Raw genomic sequence first — 22,195 nt, 5'->3', positions numbered from 1 at the left:
CCCCTCCCCTCCCCTCCCCTCCCCCTCCCCCCTCCCCCTCCCCCTCCCCCTCCCCCCCTCACCAGAAGCTCAAGCATCCAGATAGAAAACAGCCTCGGGGATGTCAGGAACGCCCAACCCACAGTCAAGGGCGTGTCGAGGCGGGGCCGGTGGCCCAGCTCACACCCCTTCCCTGGGAAGGAGGGGGCAGGGCAGTCCCGGCGCCCTCCGGCTGGGCCCTGCGCTGGCCGCGGTGGGCGGGGTCTCCGGCCGGGCGGGTCTCTGACGGCTCCGGGCCCCGCCCCTCGGGGAGGGAGAGCGGGTGGAGTGCGAGGCTAGCGCGCCAGCAGGGCCAGAGCCGGCCTGGGAACCCGCGGAACCAAGCGCAACGAGCGGAGCGCCTGGGCGGCGGCGGCGGCGCACGCTATGGCTCCCGCCGGAGACCGCGAGGGCTACTGGGGCCCCACGACCTCCACGCTGGACTGGTGCGAGGAGAACTACGCGGTGACCTGGTACATCGCCGAGTTCTGTGAGTGCGGGTGCCGGCCTGAGGCGGGAGCGAGGGAGGGAGGGCGCCGGTCTGAAGGGGAGACGCCGCGTGAGGAAGGGAGAGGGCGGACCTGGCCGCCGGGGGAGGCACGGGGCCTGGCCGGGGGAGGTGGCGTGGGGAGAGCGGGCCAGGGGACAGGAACGGGAATGCTGCGGAGGAAGGCAGCAGCTAGGGGAATCCAGTGTGGCGGGTGAGGAGGGCCGGTCTGGACGGGTTGAGGGGGGCCTCGAGGTTGGGGGGGGCGGAAGATATGTGGAGAGCCCCTGCTGGACCTTAGGGGAAGCCTGAGGGGCAGGGTTGGGAATGGGGATTCCGCTGCCTGAGGGGCAAGTGGGGGCAGCCCGAGTAGAGCTTGGGACAGTGGGGGACTCTGCTTATTTGAATGAGGGCCCGGGACACCTGCTCCTACTGTTGCTGCCACCACCTTCGTCGCAAGGACACAGGAGAAGGGAACAGGTCCTAGCTCAATCTTCCCCCAAATACGTGAAAACGCGGTCTTTCCCTTCCTCGTTCTCTGTTCCTGTGAGTCCTCCTTCGGTCACCTCCAGTGAACGGTTTTCCCGGTCTCAGATACCTACCCCCACCCTTACCCCCCAGCCCACTCTCACCCAGGATATCTTCGGGTACCAGCGATCACCTCCTTTCTGAGTACGATCATTCAGCTCTCTCCTTGCACCAGGAGTAGAAGGCAGCATCTAGTCTGTACCTTCCGGCTCGTGCCAGGTTCCTAAGAGCACAAGGGATCAAGTCCCTACTCCACTCTGCCTCCTCTCCGACTACCTGACGAAGGTTAAGGTTCTTCTGAGGACGCTACTTCCACTGATTACACCTTCTGAGGACTTGGGGAAGAATCCTCCTCTAGCTGCTGCCCCTGACTGGCCCCTTGGGGTGCTCTGTGTGTGTGTGTGTGTGTGTGTATTTCCCCAGATGATTGTTCCTTCCAGGCTAGGAACAGGAAAAATCTGCCGCTTGTTTTTCTGTAGTTTACTGTGGTCAAGTTTTGAGAGCACAGCATTTGATCCTTCTTCAGGTACCTGCTTCTGGCAAGGTACAGAGAATATTTTTTGGCTCACTATTACTGCCTTCTTCTAATTGGCTCAACTTTCTCAGGACGTGAAGCAAAACTCTTTTTTAGCTAACCTTCCCATTGTTGGGTCTTTGTCCCAGACGTGTGTTTGGCTTTGTAGGAAAGAGGCAAGACTTTCATGCCAGCTGATCCTACTTTATTGCATTCCCAGTAATTGGCTAGGATTAAAAAAAAAAAAAAAAAAAAGAACTCTTGGTAGTTTTTAAGACTTTTAGTACTATTCCCTTTAAACTGTGATTTAGGCTGAGAGTTACTTTTCCTGAACTACTAGCTTAAATTAATAATTTTTATATAATAATGGATGAATATGGGCAAAGGGGTCATTTGTAGTATAATTACTCGTCAGCTCAGATGTTGGCAAAGGAAGTGCTTTACCAATTTGCTGTTAGATCACGTTGGCAAGCCCATACATGGTCCAGAGGAGGTCCACGAGAGAAGGGACTTAAAATTGTGCTTTCTGAACTAGAAATTTGTAATGTGGAAAAGTGAAACTCAGGGTTCTTAAAATGTTGAATGGGCTGTGATATAGAGCAGTTAAGCTTTCTGTATTTCTCTAGAATGTAGAATTAGAGCCTATGGGCGGAAACTGCCTGTAAGGAGAGAGGTTTTGCTTCAACGTAAGGAAAATTTTAAAGTTATAATCATTGATTGTGTTGATTTGAGAGGTAGAGGGCTTTCTGTCACTGAAAGTGTTCAAACAGACCTTGCTCAACTAACTCACATGGATATTTTAGGGGGAATTAATTGTTTGGTAGAGAAAAGGGGTTGGCTTTAGTTGGCCTTTAGGTCCTTTGCAGCTTTATGGGTCAATATAGGTAATAATGACTCTTAGTTTAGAATGAAGGATTAGAATCAAAAGAGAAAACTGACAGTTAAGTCATGTGAGTTATGAGACAGCAAGATACTACTGTTCTGACAGATAGCTCTGAGAAATGGGAAATGGCTTTAGTTCTTAATGACCTCAGAAGAGGAAACTCTGAGCAGCCGGCAGGGAGGGTTTTGACATAGGAATCAGGAGTTGCAAGAACAGGATGAGTGAGTGTTGGCAGCCCTTTGCACTTGTACCTTGGGAGAAAATGATCTGGAGGAGGTTGAGGTCAACCTTCTCACCCAGCAAGTGGTGTGTGTCTATCATATCTTTGAGTAAGAGACTTGATCTTTGAAAAATAGGCTGATTAATAATGTGTTTAAAACAAATGCAACTTTATCAACATTATAATATTTACAATAATGATAGAAATATTCAGGATAATAATAATGGTGATAATAGCTATATCTAAGTGCTTACTATGTACCACACTTTGCTAAGCACTTCATATATCTTATCTTTTTCGATATTTACCATAATTCCAAAAAGAAGGCATTATTATCCTTATTTCACAGATTAGGAAATTGAAACTCTAACAAGTAATTTATCTAAGGTTGCAAAAAGTGGGGTAGAGGTAGTATTCAAGTTGAGGTCTGACTCTAAAGCTACTATACCATATTACTTCTATCACACATTCATTGTTTTGCCCCTGCATGCAGGGGATGAGGACAAGCATGAAGTAGTACACTATCACAGATGACAAATTGAATAACTATTCAGGAAGCCTATCTTTCAGCATTGGGGTGTGTGTGTTTTGGGTAATCTAAGGACAAGTTTGGGGAATTGCATGTAAAGATGGCAACAGTTCTTAGTCACTGAAAAACCTGAAACGCTGTCTTCTTAACGTCATCCAAGATGAGCTCATATTCCTTTTTTGTTTGGGTGGATTGTCAGAATCAGGGGAAAAGGTAGCCAGTTTCTCTTCAGTTGTGAAATACTAAGTGCCTTGATGTGCTAGAAGTTACAGGTACTTTGCATGGTAGTATGGGACAGTACAAATGACCATGCAAGTTAAAACCTGGCAAAGTAATCTTCATAATCAATGAGAAAAGTTATGAGTATTCCGTGACCTTTACACATTTTTGTCAAACATTGTAAATCCTCTTACTGTTAGTCATAAATATATGGAGAAATGAAAAAAATGTTAAAACTAATATTTAGTACACTGTAATTGAAAACATTGAAAACACTGAGAATTAAAATGTGTTATTTCTTTGTAGAAGAACTTATCTAGAGTAATTTGAGTAGTACTTGCCTTCTTGTCATGTAACTTATGACATGGAATGAGTATTTTTTTCTATGCCTTGGTGGATTGTCATGCTCCTTTCTAACTTTGGATCAGGTTCCAACATTTCATTCTTTGCACTTTCAATATTGTGAAATATTTCTGAGAGTTCCTGTAACGCAGAGTTTTTGCTGGTGTCACTTCTGTTCCATCTTCATCCTTTTCTCACAACCCCTTTCTTCATTTGTGTCGATAAGTTTGCCTTCACTAAGTTCCTCTGGCTGCATATCTGGTCTCTCGAGTGGCAACAAGGTCAACATTGTCATGGTCAGTTATTTCTTCTATAACTCCGTTTATGTTTGATAGGGATTTTATTTCCAACACTATTACTTTTTAAAAAAATTTTATTTTATTGAAGTATAGTTGACTTACAATGTTGTATTAATTTCTACTGTAAAGCAAAGTGATTTGGTTATACATATATACATTCTTTTTCATATTCTTTTCCATCATGGTTTATCACAGGATATTGAATATAGTTCCCTGTGCTGTACAGTAGGACCTTGTTGTTTATCCATTCTCTATATAATAGTTTGCATCTACTAATCCCAAACTTCCAATCCATCCCTCCCCCACCCCCTTAACACTATTACTTTTTGTTTCTTTGCTGCACTTTCATCATTGTTGGCCTGTTCCACCTTTCAATTATCCATTTTTGTAACATGTCACGTACATTCATCACCAGGAGACAAGGAGGCAACTCAGCTACATGCTTTGCCGTCTGTACATGAACTGAATAACAGATGTGCAGTGACTAAACACCAACAGACTTTGCCCTGGTCTTTTATCTATAGTTAGAAATTTAGGCAGAGAGATATTTTTCTGTCAGCACTTTGAAGATATTATTCCATTGTATCCTGGCTTTTACTGTTACTGATGAGGAGTCCACCAATGGCCTAATCGTTGTTCCTTTGCAATTTATTTTGTCAAATCCACCAACAAACTTTAAAAGAAGTGACTTGGTTAGTTACCGATCATGATGTGCTTCTATTATTTACATAGTCATTTGTGGACTGAAGATCTAGTAGTGAAGTTTGTACTGTATTCAGTTATTCACAGTTAATATACTGTGGGAACTGAAATTTGAATTGTGTTGTTGGGGAATTGGTATTGTTTAACGAAACTGTGGTAACTGAAACTTGTGCATATTAGAACTCTGCAAAGTGAAGACTGCTTGTGTATTTCTAATCCTAGTAACATTCCTAGTAAGTAGGTGGTGTTATCCCCATTTTATAGGTGAGGGAACTGAGTCTTAGAGAAGTTAAGTAACTTGCTCAGTGTCATACAGCTATTAAGTGGCAGAAATGGTATTCAAATATAGGTCTGACAACTCTTTCTACCAAGAAACACTGTCACAGGAAGTGGAATTTCAGGTGCTGTCATTTTTATGGAAGAAATATTTCCTAAAGGGAAGCAGAAGGGAATTCTGTGTTTTAATGATGGCCTCAAGGGGGAATTACCCTTTTTTTTCCAGAATGTTTAATTTATTCAGCAAATATTTATTGAAAACTTATTTTGTCATTGACTTAAAATACAAAACTATACAAAGCTGTCTCTCTGTTCAAGGTAGCTAATAAGCCAGTAGAGGTATGAACAGATAAGTTCAAATAGGCATTTCCTACTTTCAAGGGAAATGCATTCCTAAAAATGTATTTGAAGAATGTTTAAAATTTGATATATTATAAAGGAGGGTTTATTTATCAGAAAGCTAAAAAATATTTTTAAATCCTAATTATGGGTTTCATAGGAGCTACTTCAGTCTGAGGGGGTAACCTGGCTAGTAAGACTTTCATGGATGGGGAGAATGGATGGTAACTTCTGGTAGGACCATCTAGCTATCTGCCTTTTGCCCTTGGGCTAGGATGATTCAAGCTAGGTAGGTGTTGTCTCTTCTCACAGGTTTGCTGCCCCTCTCCCCATCTATTCATAGGAATTGGGCAGAAGGGAAGCAGGGCAACCCTCAGTCTTTACGCTTTTATGATAGGATTTGCTTAGATGGCATAAAGGAGTCTGTCCTTCATTGCCAGTGCAGCACAAGACTAGAGAGGCTTTAATCAGCTGCCCCTGCCGTACACATTTGCCACTCAAGGCATCTAGCTGCTTGTACCTCCTTGCACCCTTTTCCTTTCGTTTTTTCAGGCCCCTTCCCACTATCTTCTCTGAATAGTAGCCTCAAGGAAGTGAGCGTGCTTCAGGCTTCTTTTGGCCATGGGATTCTGTGGGCTGGTGGAGTGACATCCTGTCACCTTAAGGAAGATAGTCTTTTTCCTGAGGGTTATTGATGAGCAAGCATCACTGCCTCTGACTCATAGCTCAGAAACACCGTAAGTCCACTGAAGAATGAAGGCCAAATGAAGGGTCAAATTTAGTGTACCAAAGGGTTTAGATTTAATTTATACAGTCAGAGACTGCCAGTAAATTGTTCCGGGTGCTGTGATGGACATATGTATATGGTACTTTGGAATGCAAGGAAGGGGTGCTTATTAAAAACTTAAAGCATAAAGGCTTTACAGTGTTAGTGCTGGAAGAACTGCCATACCAGCTAGCTGGTTGTTTGTTTTTGTATTTATTTATTTATTAATCATTGTGGAAAAACACACATAACATAAAATTTGCCATCTTAACCATTTTTCAGTGTACAGTTCTGTAGTGTTAAGTACACTGACACTGTTGTGCAACCAATCTCCAGAACTCTTTTCATCTTGTAAAACTGAAACTCCATTTAACAACTCCGTATTCCCTCCTCCCCCGCAGACCCTGGCAACCAATCTTCTGCTTTTTGTCTCTATGAATTTATATAAGTGGAATCAACAGTGGGTTTTTTTTGTTTTTTGGGGTTTTTTTTTGGTGACTGGCGTATTTCACTTAGCATAATGTCCTTATGTAGCATTTTGTAGCATGTGTTAGAATGTCCTTCTTTCCAAAGGCTGAATAATATTTCATTGTATGTATACACTACATTTTCCTTATCCATTCATCCATTGATGGACACATGGGTTGCTTCCACCTCTTGGCTGTAGTGAATAGTGAGGCTGTGACATGGGTGTACAAATATCTCTTCAACCCAGAAGTGGAATTTCTGGATCATATGGTGATGTAGTGTCTATTTTAACTTTTTCATTAGAAAGAAGCATTTTATTATTTTCTGTCATGGGCCCCATGAATTTATTATTATTTTTATATAAATTGTAACTTATTATTATTTCTACATAAATTATAATTATTAATGCACTTTATCCCCATTTCAAATAATCAAAGGCACATGTGACTGTCAATTAGAGGAGATCTAGTCACTGTTACTACACTGTATTGATCCATATGAGATACATGAGATAAGGTAATGTATTACCTTAATATATTGATATAATTCTAGTCCAAAGCAAAATAGCATAATAATTTCATTGCAGCCTTATTTCAGATAAATATGATTTTTGAGATACTGAAAATAGCCAATAGAAATAATAAAAGCTAACATTATGGGATACAATGTGCAAAGCTCTATGTGTATATTATCTTATACGAACCCTTATTATAATCCTTATAACAACTCTTTTAAAGTTTAGGAAGGTTAAGTAACTTGCCCTAGGTCAACGTTATTAAGTGGCAGAGCCTAAATGACCCAAGGGCCATTTGATTCTAAAACTATACCCTTAACTATCATACTATCTTGCCTCCCTCCATTACTACTTTTTCAGACCCCAGTGGGTCCAGAGACCTCAGGTTGGTAACTAGTGGTCTAACCTTCTCATTTTACATGTAAGGAGAAGGACCTTGAGAGTTCACATGATTTGCTCAAGATTATATTGCCAATTAGTTGTGAAACCTAGACCAGAATCCACGTTCAGTAGTTTCTCAGTATGGGAAATGGTAGAGCTGAGGAGGATGATGTCAAATATTGTTGATGTCATATTGTTAATGAGTTACCAGGTCATAGGACTTCCTCAGAACAAAAAGAGCTCCTAATTAACTTTTTTTTTTTTATGGTGAAGATACCTAACATCTGTAGAGTACTTTATAGTAGTTCTGCTCAGATTTTAATGTGCATGTGAATTACCTGGAGGTCTTGTTAACATTCATATTCCAGTACAGTAGGTCTGGAATGTGGCCTTAGATTCTGCATTTCTTATAAGCTATCAGATGACTCCAGTGCTGTTGGTCTGGAGATTATACTTGGAGAAGCAAGACTTTATTGTTCAAAAAACAACTGTTAATTCTTTTTTTCCTATGGGGTGTAAGCGTTATCACTGTCTGTATGTAAGGAACCAGGTTCAAAAGGATAAGTGACTTGTTCAGGATCACAGGGCTGGTACTGGAACCTAGGTTTGTAACTTGAAAATCAAGTTAGGTGTTGATCACCACCCCCCCTCCCCCACCCTGCCCCCAGCAGTAACAGGCCAAAAGTACTGCATGTGAACCGAAGTTTGAAAATGATTGTTCTGGGTAATGAGCTAAATTGAATTTAAAATTGAACATATTACATTTTCATTTTAGAAACAGTTTTCTTTTCATTTGTTCCCAATACCTAAGCGAAGCTCAAACCAAACTATCTTTTAGACTTTGGTCTATAGTTAGTAATTAGTTGTAAGTGGATCTGCACAGTTCTAGCCTGTTTTGTTCAAGGGTCAACCGTATGTACTGTGTTTTTTCCTATACATACATACCTATGGTAAAATTTAATTTATAAATTAAGCGCAATAAGAGATTAATAACAGCTAATAATAAAATAGAACAGTTATAACAATATACTGTAATAAAAGTTATGTGAATGTGGTCTCTCTCAAAATATCTTATTGTACTGTACTTACCCTTATTTTTGTGATAATCTGAGATGATAAAATGCCTACATGATGAGAAGGTATTGTGACCTAGTGTTAGGCTACTATTAACTTCTGATTATTCAGAGAAGGAGATTCATTTGCTTTGGGTGATCCTGGATCATTGAACCATAATGATGTGGATGGTTGGATGTCAGGAGCAGGTGATGTTGATGGTTGAGGATCCTAGGCGGGACAGAGCAGGACGGTGCAAGATTCATTATGCTACTCAGAATGGTGCACTGTTAAAACCTTATGAATTGTCTATTTCTGGAATTTTCCATTTAATATTTTCAGACTGCAGTTGACTATGGGTATTTGAAAGCTTGGAAGGTGAAACCGCAGATTAGGAGAAACTACTGTACTTGAAGGCTAAGTACAGTTTGAAGTCTAATCTTGATTTAGCATTTACCTAGGTCATCCAAGATTTTAACTAGGAAAAATTGTCATTTGGTAGCACCTGTTGGAAGAAATGATTTATTTCCTTTTTTTTTTGGCTGCACTGTGCAGCATATGGGATCTTAGTTCCCTAACCAGGGATCAAACCTGTGCCCCCTGAAGTGGAAGCACAGAGTCTTAACCACTGGACTGCCAGAGAAGTCCCTATTTACTTATTTTAATGGAACAGTAATTGATGTATTGGTAAATAAGGAGAACAAATACCTCAAATTGTAATTTGGGCAACTTTGCTAACTGGAATACAGAAAATAGTAAACATTTAAAGTTTTGTCCAGTACACTATTAGTTCAGGTTGAAATTTTAAGTTGTTTCTTTGATTTTGGGGTTCTACCCTTGTTCCTTTGCCAACTGTTTCATAGTGGGCAGAAAAAAACACTCACCTGGAGAGTTTTCGGTAGTGCAACAAAGAGTGTTTTAAAATAAATAAGTAAGGGCGGCTTCCCTGGTGGCGCAGTGGTTGGGAGTCTGTTTGCCAATGCAGGCGACACGGGTTCAAGCCCTGGTCTGGGAGGATCCCACGTGCCGCGGAGCAACTAGACCCGTGCGCCACAACTACTGAGCCTGCGTTCTGGAGCCCGGGAGCCACAACTACTGAAGCCCGCGCACCTAGAGCCCGTGCTCGGCAACAAGAGAGGCCAATGCAATGAGAAGCCCGCGCGCCACAGTGAAGAGTAGCTCCGGCTCGCCACAACTGGAGAAAGCCCGCGCGCAGCAACGAAGACCCAACGCAGCCAAAAAAAAAAAAAGAAGTAAGGGCATGAAGAAACATTTTAGGACCCAGAAAAATGATTGAGCCCAAAAGAGACAGCAAAAGCAGTTTATGGTGACATGAAACCCTACATGCTTTCCTGTGGGAAAAGTAACTGACATAATGACTTGAAGTCAGAATCAGAATCCTCTCTGAATGTTGCTCCATTGAACATTGTGACTTTGGGCAAATCACTTAATCATTCTTTGTACCAGTTTATTTTCTATAAAATGAGAACAATGAATATTTGGTAGGGTTGTGAGAATCAAATGGCATTATACATGTGAAAACGCACAGGGAAGTGCCTGGCAAATACTAGGTGCTCAATAAAAGTCGAATTGGAATCTACTCAAAATAAGTTTAAAAAATAAATCCTGCTTTGTTATAGTTGTGGCCTTCTTATCTGTGATGGTTAGTTTTATGTGTGAACTTGGCTTGGCTATAGTATCCAGTTACTTAATCAAATACTGATCTAGGTATTGCTCTGAAGGAATCTTGTAAATGTGGTTAACACCTACAGTCAGTTGACTTTAAGTGAAGATTACTAATGTGAGTGGGCCTCATTTAAACAGTTGAAAGGCCGTAAGAGCAAACACTGAGTTTAGGGATTGGGGTAGGGAAGTTAAGCCTTTATTTGGGGAGGTCTCCTATCTGACCCCTCACCTTGGTGGACCTCCCCTCCCTTCACCCCTCTTCCCTTTCTTCCTTCTTTGTTTCATTTATTTGAATATTTTGTGACTATACCAGAATTTTTAGATGTTTTCAGTGGAAAGGTCAGTTGGAGTATTTAGTGTGCCGCACAACCTTAACCCGATTGCTTTTGCATCTGCTGTTCCCTTGTCATTTGTAGCTGCATTCCCAGTCAGTGGATACCTCTTTAAACCTTGACTGATTACTCCTTACAGAATTAGGTGCTTCTTCTGTTTCCATTTGAAGACTTTCTATTGACTGAAGGATAAAGGCCAAATAGTAAATATGGCATGAAAAGCCCCTTTTTTTAATGAATATTTTCACATGTACAGCAAAGTTAGAAGAATTTTGCAGTGATTATCCATTCACCTATTGCCTAAATCCTACCAGTAACATTTTAGTATACAGTACTTATTTTATCATATATCTATTTATCCATTCCTCTCTCTATCAATTCATTTTATTTTTTGATACATTTAAAAGTAAATTGCAAACATCTGTATACTTTCCCTCTAAATACTTCAACATACATATCATTAACTAAAGTTCAATTCTCTGTTTTTTCTTTGGATGTATAATTTGTATTCAGTGTAAATGCACAAATCGTGTGTATTTGCTGAATTTTAAGAAGTGCATTTATATGCATAACCAAAACCCCTATCAAGATAGAGAACTTTTCCGTCAAACATGAAAGTTCCTCACGCCCCTTCCCTGTAATTCTCACCTTCACCTTCCCCCTTCTCTCCAGGGCAACTATCTGTTCTGATTTTTTTCTTCACCATACATTAGATTTGTTCATTCTAGGACTGCATGTGAGTAGAATTATATAATATTTACTATTTGGTGTCAGGCTTCTTTCACTCGCATAGTATTTTTGATATTCATGTTGTTGCATGTGTTGGTAGTTCCTTTTTATTGCCAATTAGTATTCCATTGTATGAATATAACATAGTTTATCTATTTTCCTGTTGGTGGACACCTGGCTGTTTTCAGGTTTTGGTAACCATAAAGCTGTGATATACATTCTTGTACAGGTCTTCTTGTGGATATATATTTTCATTTCTCATAGGTAAATACCTAGACATTTAGGTTACTTCCATGTCTTGGCTGTTGTAAATAGTGCTGCCATGAACATTGTGGTAGTTTTTGTCTTTTCTGGATATATGCCCAGGAGTGGGACTCTGGATTATATGGTAACCCTATTTTTAGGTTTTTAAGGAACCTCCATACTGTTCTCCGCAGTGGCTGCACCAATTTATTGTACATTCCCACCAACAGTGTAGGAGGGTTCCTTTTCCTCCACACCCTCTCCAGCGTTTATTATTTGTAGACTTTTTGATGATGGCCATTCTGATTGGTGTGAGGTGATGATACCTCATTGTAGTTTTGATTTGCATTTCTCTAATAATTAGTGATGTTGAGCATCTTTTCATGTGCCTATTGGCCATCTGTATATCTTCTTTGGAGAAATACCTATTTAGGTCTAATGCCCATTTTTTGATTGGGTTGTTTGTTTTGTTGATATTGAGTTGTATGAGCTGTTTATATATTTTGGAAATTAAGTCCTTGCCAGTTGCATCGTTTGCAGATATTTTCTCCCATTCCATAAGTTGTCCCCATGTACACACATGCTTTTTTAAAGTAGATGTGAGGGCAGTCTGGCTTTGTTGTCTGATATTCTGTTGATCTGTTGATCACTGGAGTTGATTCAATTAGGCTTGCCAATCAAATGGATATTCTTTGTTCTCACTGTTCTAGGAATGTCCAATTTAAAGCTTGACAATTGAAGAGAATTATGACCTTGATAAAGGAAGACTATTCTTTGGTTAAGAACAGCCATCATTGGGTAAACATTTAGCTCCCTATGTGCCCTTCCCTCATCCCATCTTCTTTCTTTTTCTTCAGAGATAACCACTATCCTTAATTTAGTGTTTCGTTTCCTAGTCTTTTCCCACTTATGCATTCCTAGAAAATACAGTTTAGGTTTGCTTGTTTTACATTTTATGTGAGTAGAATTTTACTATATATACATTCTTCTACAACTCGTTTTTTTCACTCAAATTGTGGTCCTTAGTATCATCCATGTTCCTGAGAATTATCTACGTTGATAGTTCATTTTTTTTCTTACTGTTTAGAATTTCACTGTATGAATATATTGATTTATCCATTCTTCAATCGTTTGATGTTTTGTTGTTTCCAGGTGTTTGATATTACAAATAATGTTATGAACATTCTTGTACATCTTCTGGTACACACAAGTGTAAGAGTGTCTATATATTTAGGAGTATAATTATTAGATTGTAGGGCATGCCTATATTCAACTTTTATTAGATCAGCGGTTCTCAGACTTTTTGGTCTTATGACCCCTTTACACATTTAAAATTATTGAGAACCCTGGAAAACTTTGTGAGTTAAGTCTATTAGTATTTACTATATTAGAAGTTAAAATTAAAAACAAATCTTTATTAGTCCATTTAAGATTCGTGTCTATGAGAAACAAGATTTGTCCTGCTGTTGAATCAGTAGTTTGTTCCTTTTTATTGCTGAGTAGTGTTTCATTGTATGAATGTACTATAGTTAGTTTATCCATTTACCTATTGATACTAGGACTGTTTCCAGTTTTTGGCTATTATGAATAAAGCTGCTATGAACATTCTTATACAAGTCTTTTTGTGAACATATATTTTTCATCTTTCTTGGGTAAATTCATAGAAGTGGAATTACCAGGTCATAGAGTTAGTTTATGTTTAGTTTTTTAAGGGACTGCAAGACTTTTTTCCAAAGTGATGTAACTTTTCATTCTCATCATGGAAGTTTTGGGTGCTCCACACACTCAAGGACATTTAGCATTGCCATACTTTTTAATTTTATCCATTCTGGAGTGGGTATAATGGCATCTCATTGTGATTTTAATTAGCATTTACCAATAACTAAAGATGCTGAGCACATTTTCATGTGCTTCTTGGACATTCATATATCTTCTTTTGTATATTGTCTTTTCAGATCTTTTGCCCATTAAAAAAAGTTGGGTTGTCTTTTTATTTTTAAAATTAATTAATATTTTATTTTTGGCTGCGTTGAGTCTTCATTGCTGCGCGCGGACTTTCTCTAGTTGCGGCGAGCGGGGGCTACTCTTCGTTGCAGTGTGCGGGCTTCTCATTGCGGTGGCTTCTCTTGTTGTGGAGCACAGGGTCTAGGTGCGTGGGCTTCAGTAGTTGTGGCACACGGGCTCAGTAGTTGTGGCTCACGGGCTCTAGAGCGCAGGCTCAGTAGTTGTGGCACATGGGCTAAGTTGTCCGCGACATGTGGGATCTTCCCGGACCAGGGCTTGAACCCATGTCCCCTGCGTTGGCAGGCGGATTCTCAACCACTGTGCCGCCAGGGTAGCCCGGGTTGTCTTTTTATTATTGAGTTGCAAGGGTTCCTTATATATTCTGGACGTAAGTCCTTTTATCAGATGGATGTTTTGTGACTGTTTTCTCCCTATGTTTCGTCTATTCATTTTCTAAAAAGTATCTTTTAATGAGGAGAAGTTTAAAATTTTTATGGAGTCTAATTTATCTTTTTTTTTTTTATAGTTATTGCTTTCCTTATCCCGTTTAAAAACCTTTGTCTACCCTCAGATTATAAAGGTATTTTCCCGTATTCTCTTATAGAAGTTTTATAGTTATAGCTTGATATTTAGGTCTATATCCATCTCAAATTCATTGTATATATGGTGTGAGGTAGGGATTGAAGTTTATTTTTTTCTCATATGCATGTCCAGTTGTTACAGCATTATTTGCTGAAAAAACATTTCCCCCCCATTGGATTGCTTTTGCTCCTTTGTCAAAAATCATGAGCTGTACATGTAGGTCTATTTCTGGGCTCTCTGCTCTGTTGATGTATTTGCATATCCTTATGCCATTACCACAGAGTCTTGATATATATATAGCTTTATAGTAGACCTTGAAATCAACTACTATAAATCTTCCAACTTGGTTCTTTTAAAATATTGTTTTGGATATTTAGGTCTTATGCATTTTCATATAAATTTTTGAATCAGTTTGTCTATTATCATGGTTTTAAAAGATGTGCACTTTGCTATTTCTCTGTAGAGCTTAATTACCTTCCCCTTGAGTGTGGTCCAAATTTAGTACCTTGCTTCTAATAAAATAAATTAGAAGTAATGTGATGAAACTTTGGATACTAGGTTATAAAAGGCATGACTGCTTCCCTCTTGGCCTCTTTCTTGGATCACTCACTCTGGGGAAGACAGCCCTCATGTCATTAAAGGTCTATGTGATGAGGAACTGAGGCCTCCAGCCAACAGACAGGTGAATTAGCCATCTTGAAAGTTGACCTTCCAGCTCCATTTAGGCCTTCAGATGACTTTGGAGCTGGCCAACATTTTGACTGCATCCCCATGAGAGATCCTGAGTCTGAACTGCTTCCATATTTTTGACTCTCAGAAATTATGTGAGATAATAAATGTCTGATGTTTTAAGCTGCTAAGTTTTGAGGTAATCTGTTTTATAAAATAGATAATACATCAATTTTTATTTTAAAAGCCTACTGGGATTGTATCATATCTATAAATCATCTTGGGGAAAACAGACATCTTAAAAATATGAGTCTTACAATCCACCATGTTGTATTTCTCCATTTATGTAGGTCTCCTTTAATTTCTCTCAGTAGTTTTCATTGTAGAGGTCTTAAACATCTTGTTAAATTTATTTCTAAGTATTTTATATTTTTTGATGTTCTTATACATTATACTTTTAAAATTTCATTTTCTCATTGTTTCTCTATTGCTAGCATAGATATTTAAATTGATTTTTGTCTATCATCCTTATATCTTCTACCTTGCTAAACTTATTTTTTTGTCACTAAGTAAACATGTAATCTATGAATAGAAAGTTTCACTTCATCCTTTTCAATAATCTTTATGCATTATTTTTCTTCCCTTACTGTACTGGTTAGGACCTTCCAGTACATTGTTGAGTAGAAGTGATATGAGCAAACAGCTTTGCCTTTTTTATTTTTATTTTTTAATTTAAGGAGGAAAGCATTAAATATTTTATTATTAGATATGGTGGGGTTTTTTTATTATTAGGTAAGCTGTAGATTTTTTTTTTTGAAATTTTAAGATTCTCTTTAAGAAGTCCTTTATTTTATTTTATTTTATTTTTTAATAATTTTTTTTCTTTTTTAAAAAATTTATTTATTTTTATTTATTTTTGGCTGTGTTGGGTCTTCGTTTCTGTGTGAGGGCTTTCTCTAGTTGCGGCGAGCGGGGGCCACTCTTCATCGAGGTGCGCGGGCCTCTCACTATCGTGGCCTCTCTTGTTGCGGAGCACACGCTCCAGACGTGCAGGCTCAGTAGTTGTGGCTCACGGGCTTAGTTGCTCCGCGGCATGTGGGATCTTCCCAGACCAGGGCTCGAACCCATGTCCCCTGCATTGGCTCGCAGACTCTCAACCACTGCACCACCAGGGAAGCCCCCAGCTGTAGATTTTTTGTAGGACTTCTTGGTTGAGGAAATTCTTTTCTTTTCCTGACTTGCTTGAGTTCTATCATTAGTGGGTATTGAATTTTGTCAAATACTATTTTATATCTATTGAAGTGATTTTGTCCTTTCTGTTAATATGATGAATTCAATTGATTGATTTTTTTTTTTTTTTTTACAGATTATTTTTTAAATTTATTTATTTTTATTTATTTATGGCTGCGTTGGGTCTTTGTTTCTGTGCGAGGGCTCTCTCTAGTTGTGGCAAGCGGGGGCCGCTCTTCATTGCGATGCGCAGGCCTCTCACTATGGCGGCCTCTCTTGTTGTGGAGCACAGGCTCCAGACGCGCAGGCTCAGTAGTTGTGGCTCACGGGCCTAGTTGCTCCGCGGCATGTGGGATCTTCCCAGACCAGGGTGCGAACCCGTGTCCCCTGCATTGGCAGGCAGACTCTCAACCACTGCGCCACCAAGGAAGCCCTGATTGATTTTTTAATGTTGGACTAACTTTGCTTTCCTGGCCCACTTGGACATGATGTATTAACATCTCTATCTCTCCATCTCTGTCTCTGTCTATGTCCATGTCCATATCCATAGCTATATCTATAAATCTATACCTGGGTTTGATTTGCCAGTACAGTTGCCCCTTGAACAACATGGGTTTGAACTGTGCAAGTCCACTTATACAGGGATTTTTTTTCAGTGAATATGTGCTACAGTACTACGTGATCCATGGTTGGTTGAACCCACTGATATTGAGCCCGTGGGTGCAGAGTGCGGACTGTAAAGTTATGCTCAGATTTTCAACTGCTTGGAGGGTTGGCTTCCCTAACCCCAGTGTTGCTCAAGGGTCAACTGTATTTTTGTTAAGGATTTTGTATCTTTGTTCATGAGAGAGACTGGTCTTTAATTTTGTTTTCCATTATGTTTCTTTTGTCAGTTTTTTATAGGTTGTATTTTTCAAGAAATTTATTTTATGTAAATTGCTGAATTTTCTGATGTTCTCTTATTGGTCTTTTAATGTCTGTAGACTCTAAGGTGATCTCTGCTCTTTCATTCCTCATATTGGTAATTTGTGTATTCTCTATTTTTTTGTTGATTAATCATCTTAGTGGTTTATTAAATGTTATTAATCACGTCAGAGGTACTTCTTGCTATGTTAATTTTCTCTACTTTTTTCTTATTCTTTTTTTTTCTTTCACTTATCTTTTATTCAATTTATTATTTTTTTAGTTTCATGAGATAGAAGCTTAGAACACTAATTTTAGACCTTATTTTAAAAAATTAGAATCATTTATAGTTATAAATTTCACTCTTAGCACTCTATAGCTGTGTGTCAACACATTTTAATATGCTTTATTTCCATTCTTCCTGTGATTTCTTTTACATAACCCGTAGGTTAAAGAAGAAATCACAGGGGAAGTAGAAATAAACTATAGGTTATATAGAAGTGTGTTGTCTAATTACCAAATATTTGGAATTTGCAAGGTATCTTTTTGTTAGTCATTTCTAGTTTAATTTCATTATGTTCAGAAAACATATTTTTATTTTTTAAAAAAGTATTTATTTATTTATTTATTTTATTTTTGGCTGTGTTGGGTCTTAGTTGTGATGCGCGGGCTTCTCTCTCTGGTTGTGTCATGTGGGCTCTTTGTTGCAGTGCATGGGCTTCTCTAGTTGCAGCGTGCGGGCTCGGTAGCTGCGGTGCGCGGGCTTAATTGCCCTGCGGCATGTGGGATCTTAGTTCCCTACCAGGGATTGAACCCGCATGCCCTGCATTGGAAGGTGGATTCTTACCGCTGGACCACCAGGGAAGTTCCTCAAACATATTTTTAATTTAAATTCTTTTAAACTTATTGGCTTGTTTTATGGCTCTTCACATGTTTTACTTGGTGAATGTTCCACACGGATTTGAAAAGGATATATATTCTGCTGTTTATGCGTGTAGTATTCTATAAATGTCAGGTCAAGTTGGTTGCTAGTGTTATTCAAGTCTTCTGTATATTTACTGATATTTCTGTCTGTTTCTGTTAATTATTAAGAAGAGTATTGGAATCACCAATACTATACTACAACTTTAGTAGTATATTTTTCTATATCTCCTTTCTATTCTTATATGTTTTGACGCTACATTCTTAGGCATATACACTTCAGGATTGTCATGTAATCTTGAGGTATTCACCCTTTATCATCATGAAATGTCCTCCTTTTTCTCTGGCAATATCCTATGTTCTGAAGTCTATTTGGCCTGATATTAATGTAGCCATTCATCTTTCTTATAATTTGCATTGGCATGGTACTTCTTTTTTATCCTGTTAATTTTCACCTCTCTGTATCTTTACATTTAAAGTGTTTTTCTTGTAGTTGCTTATAGTTGGCTCTCTCTCTCTCTCCCTTTCTTTTCTTTTTTTCTTTCTGGTCTAGTCTGACAGTCTCTGATTTCTTTTTTTTTTTGATTTTTGAATTTTATTTTATTTATTTTTTTACACAGCAGGTCCTTATTAGTCATCAATTTTATACACATCAGTGTATACATGTCAATCCCAATTGCCCAATTCATCACACCACCACCCCCACCCCCCGCCGCTTTCCCCCCTTGGTGTCCATACGTTTGTTCTCTACATCTGTGTTTCAACTTCTGCCCTGCAAACCGGTTCATCTGTACTATTTTTCTAGGTTCCACATATATGTGTTAATATACGATATTTGTTTTCCTCTTTCTGACTTACTTCACTCTGTATGACAGTCTCTAGATCCATCTACGTCTCTACAAATGACCCAATTTCGTTCCTTTTTATGGCTGAGTAATATTCCATTGTATATATGTACCACATCTTCTTTATCCATTCGTCTGTCGATGGGCATTTAGGTTGCTTCCATGACCTGGCTATTGTAAATAGTGCTGCAGTGAACATTGGGGTGCATGTATCTTTTGGAATTATGATTTTCTCTGGGTATATGCCCAGTAGTGGGATTGCTGGATCATATGGTAATTCTATTTTTAGTTTTTTAAGGACCCTCCATACTGTTCTCCATAGTGGCTGTATCAATTTACATTCCCACCAACAGTGCAAGAGGGTTCCCTTTTCTTCACACCCTCTCCAGCATTTGTTGTGTGTAGATTTTCTGGTGATGCCCATTCTAACTGGTGTGAGGTGATACCTAATTGTAGTTTTGATTTGCATTTCTCTAATAATTAGTGATGTTGAGCAGCTTTTCATGTGCTTCTTGGCCATCTGTATGTCTTCTTTGGAGAAATGTCTGTTTAGGTCTTCTGCCCATTTTTGGACTGGGTTGTTTCTTTTTTTAATATTGAGCTGCATGAGCTGTTTATATATTTTGGGGATTAATCCTTTGTCCGTTGATTTGTTTGCAAATATTTTCTACCATTCTGAGGGTTGCTTTTCGTCTTGTTTATGGTTTCCTTTGCCGTGCAAAAGCTTTGAAGTTTCATTAGGTCCCATTTGTTTATTTTTGTTTTTATTTCCATTATTCTAGGAGGTGGATCAAAAAATATCTTGCTGTGATTTATGTCAAAGAGTGTTCTTCCTATGTTTTAAGAGTTTTATAGTGTCCTGTCTTACATTTAGGTCTTGAATCCATTTTGAGTTTATTTTTGTGTATGATGTTACGGAGTGTTCTAATTTCATTCTTTTACATGTAGCTATCCAGTTTTCCCAGCACCACTTATTGAAGAGACTGTCTTTTCCCCATTGTATATCCTTGCCTCCTTTGTCATAGATTAGCTGACCATAGGTGTGTGGGTTTATCTCTGGGCTTTCTATCTTGTTCCATTGATCTATATTTCTGTTTTTGTGCCAGTACCATATTGTCTTGATGACTGTAGCTTTGTAGTATAGTCTGAAGTCAGGGAGTCTGATTCCTCCAGCTCCGTTTTTTCCCCTCAAGACTGCTTTGGCTATTTGGGGTCTTTTGTGTCTCCATACAAATTTTAAGATATTTTGTTCTAGTTCTGTAAAAAATGCCATTGGTAATTTGATAGGGATTGCATTGAATCTGTAGATTGCTTTGGGTAATGTAGTCATTTTCATAATATTGATTCTTCCAATCCAAGAACATGGTATATCTCTCCATCTGTTGGTATCATCTTTAATTTCTTTCATCAGTGTCTTATAGTTTTCTGCATACAAGTCTCTTGTCTCCCTAGGTAGGTTTATTCCTAGGTATTTTATTCTTTTTGTTGCAATGGTAAATGGGAATGTTTCCTTAATTTCTCTTTCAGATTTTTCATCATTAGTGTATAGGAATGCAAGAGATTTCTGTGCATTAATTTTGTATCCTGCAACTTTACCAAATATATTGATTAGCTCTAGTAGTTTTCTGGTGGCATCTTTAGGATTCTCTATGTATAGTATCATGTCATCTGCAAACAGTGACAGTTTTACTTCTTCTTTTCCAATTTGTATTCCTTTTATTTCTTTTTCTTCTCTGATTGCTGTGGCTAGAACTTCCAAAACTATGTTGAATAATAGTGGTGAGAGTGCACATCCTTGTCTTGTTCCTGATCTTAGGAGAAATACTTTCAGTTTTTCACCATTGAGAATGATGTTTGCTGTGGGTTTGTCGTATATGGCCTTTATTATGTTGAGGTAGGTTCCCTCTATGCCCACTTTCTGGAGAGTTTTTATCATAAATGGGTGTTGAATTTTGTCAAAAGCTTTTTCTGCATCTATTGAGATGATCATATGGTTTTTATTCTTCAATTTGTTAGTATGGTGTATCACATTGATTGATTTGCATATATTGAAGAAACCTTGCATCCCTGGGATAAATCCCACTTGATCATGGTGTATGATCCTTTTAATGTGTTGTTGGATTCTGTTTGCTAGTATTTTGTTGAGGATTTTTGCATCTGTATTCATCAGTGATACTAGTCTGTAGTTTTCTTTTTCTGTAGTATCTTTGTCTGGTTTTGGCATCAGGGTGATGGTGGCCTCATAGAATGAGTTTGGGAGTGTTCCTTCCTCTGCAATTTTTTGGAAGAGTTTGAGAAGGATGGGTGTTAGGTCTTCTCTAAATGTTTGATAGAATTCACCTGTGAAGCCATCTGGTCCTGGACTTTTGTTTGTTGGAAGATTTTGAATCACAGTTTCAATTTCATTACTTGTGATTGGTCTGTTCATATTTTCTATTTCTTCCTGGTTTAGTCTTGGAAGCTTATACCTTTCTAAGAATTTGCCCATTTCTTCCATGTTTTCCATTTTATTGGCATACTGTTGCTTGTAGTAGTCTCTTCGGATGCTTTGTATTTCTGCGGTGTCTGTTGTAACTTTTCCTTTTTCATTTCTAATTTTATTGATTTGAGTCCTCTCTCTCCTTTTCTTGATGAGTCAGGCTAATGGTTTATCAATTTTGTTTATCTTCTCAAAGAACCAGCTTTTCGTTTTATTGATCTTTGTTATTGTTTTCTTTTTTTCTATTTCATTTATTTCTACTCTGAAGTTTATGATTTCTTTCCTTCTGCTAACTTTGGGGTTTGTTTGTTCTTCGTTCTCTAGTTCCTTTAGATGTAAGGTTAGATTGTTTATTTGAGATTTTTCTTGTTTCTTGAGGTAGGCTTGTATAGCTATAAACTTCCCTCTTAGAAATGCTTTTGCTGCGTCGCATAGGTTTTGGATTGTCGTGTCTTTATTGTCATTTGTCTCTAGGTATTTTTTGATTTCCTCTTTGATTTCTTCAGTGATCTCTTGGTTATTTAGTAATGTAGTGTTTAGCCTCCATGTGTTTGTGTTTTTTACGTTTTTTTCCCTGTAATTCATTTCTAATCTCATAGCGTTGTGGTCAGAAAAGATGCTTGGTATGATTTCAATGTTCTTAAATTTACTGAGGCTTGATTTGTGACCCAAGATGTGATCTGTCCTGGAGAATGTTCCGTGCACACTTGAGAAGAAAGTGTAATCTGCTGTTTTTGGATGGAATGTCCTATAAATATCAATTAAATTTATCTGGTTCATTGTGTCATTTAAAGCTTCTGTTTCCTTATTTATTTTCATTTTGGATCATCTGTCCATTGGTGTAAGTGAGGTGTTAAAGTCTCCCACTATTATTGTGTTACTGTCGATTTCCTCTTTTATAGCTGTTAGCAGTTGCCTTATGTACTGAGGTGCTCCTTTGTTGGGTGCATATATATTTATAGTTGTTATATCTTCTTCTGGGATTGATCCCTTGATCATTATGTAGTGTCCTTCCTTGTCTCTTGTAACATTCT

The 22,195-nt window shown here is 38.5% G+C and overlaps 1 protein-coding gene across 1 annotated transcript in view; it reads left to right on the top strand.

The window, feature by feature from the left end:
• Positions 1 to 301: 301 nt before the first annotated feature.
• Positions 302 to 22,195, top strand: part of ACER3 (alkaline ceramidase 3) — a 180,538-nt gene continuing 158,644 nt past the window's right edge. Inside the window, exon 1 of the mRNA XM_068556194.1 lies at positions 302 to 508. Coding sequence (XP_068412295.1) covers positions 406 to 508 — 103 coding nt within the window. The 5' untranslated portion in view covers positions 302 to 405. The remainder of the gene's footprint in view (positions 509 to 22,195) is intronic.

Source organism: Eschrichtius robustus, chromosome 11 (assembly GCF_028021215.1).
Source record: "Eschrichtius robustus isolate mEscRob2 chromosome 11, mEscRob2.pri, whole genome shotgun sequence".
NCBI classification, from domain to species: domain Eukaryota; kingdom Metazoa; phylum Chordata; class Mammalia; order Artiodactyla; family Eschrichtiidae; genus Eschrichtius; species Eschrichtius robustus.
The sequence above is the reverse complement of the archived record's forward strand: the minus strand, read 5'-3'. Positions and strand labels throughout refer to the sequence as shown.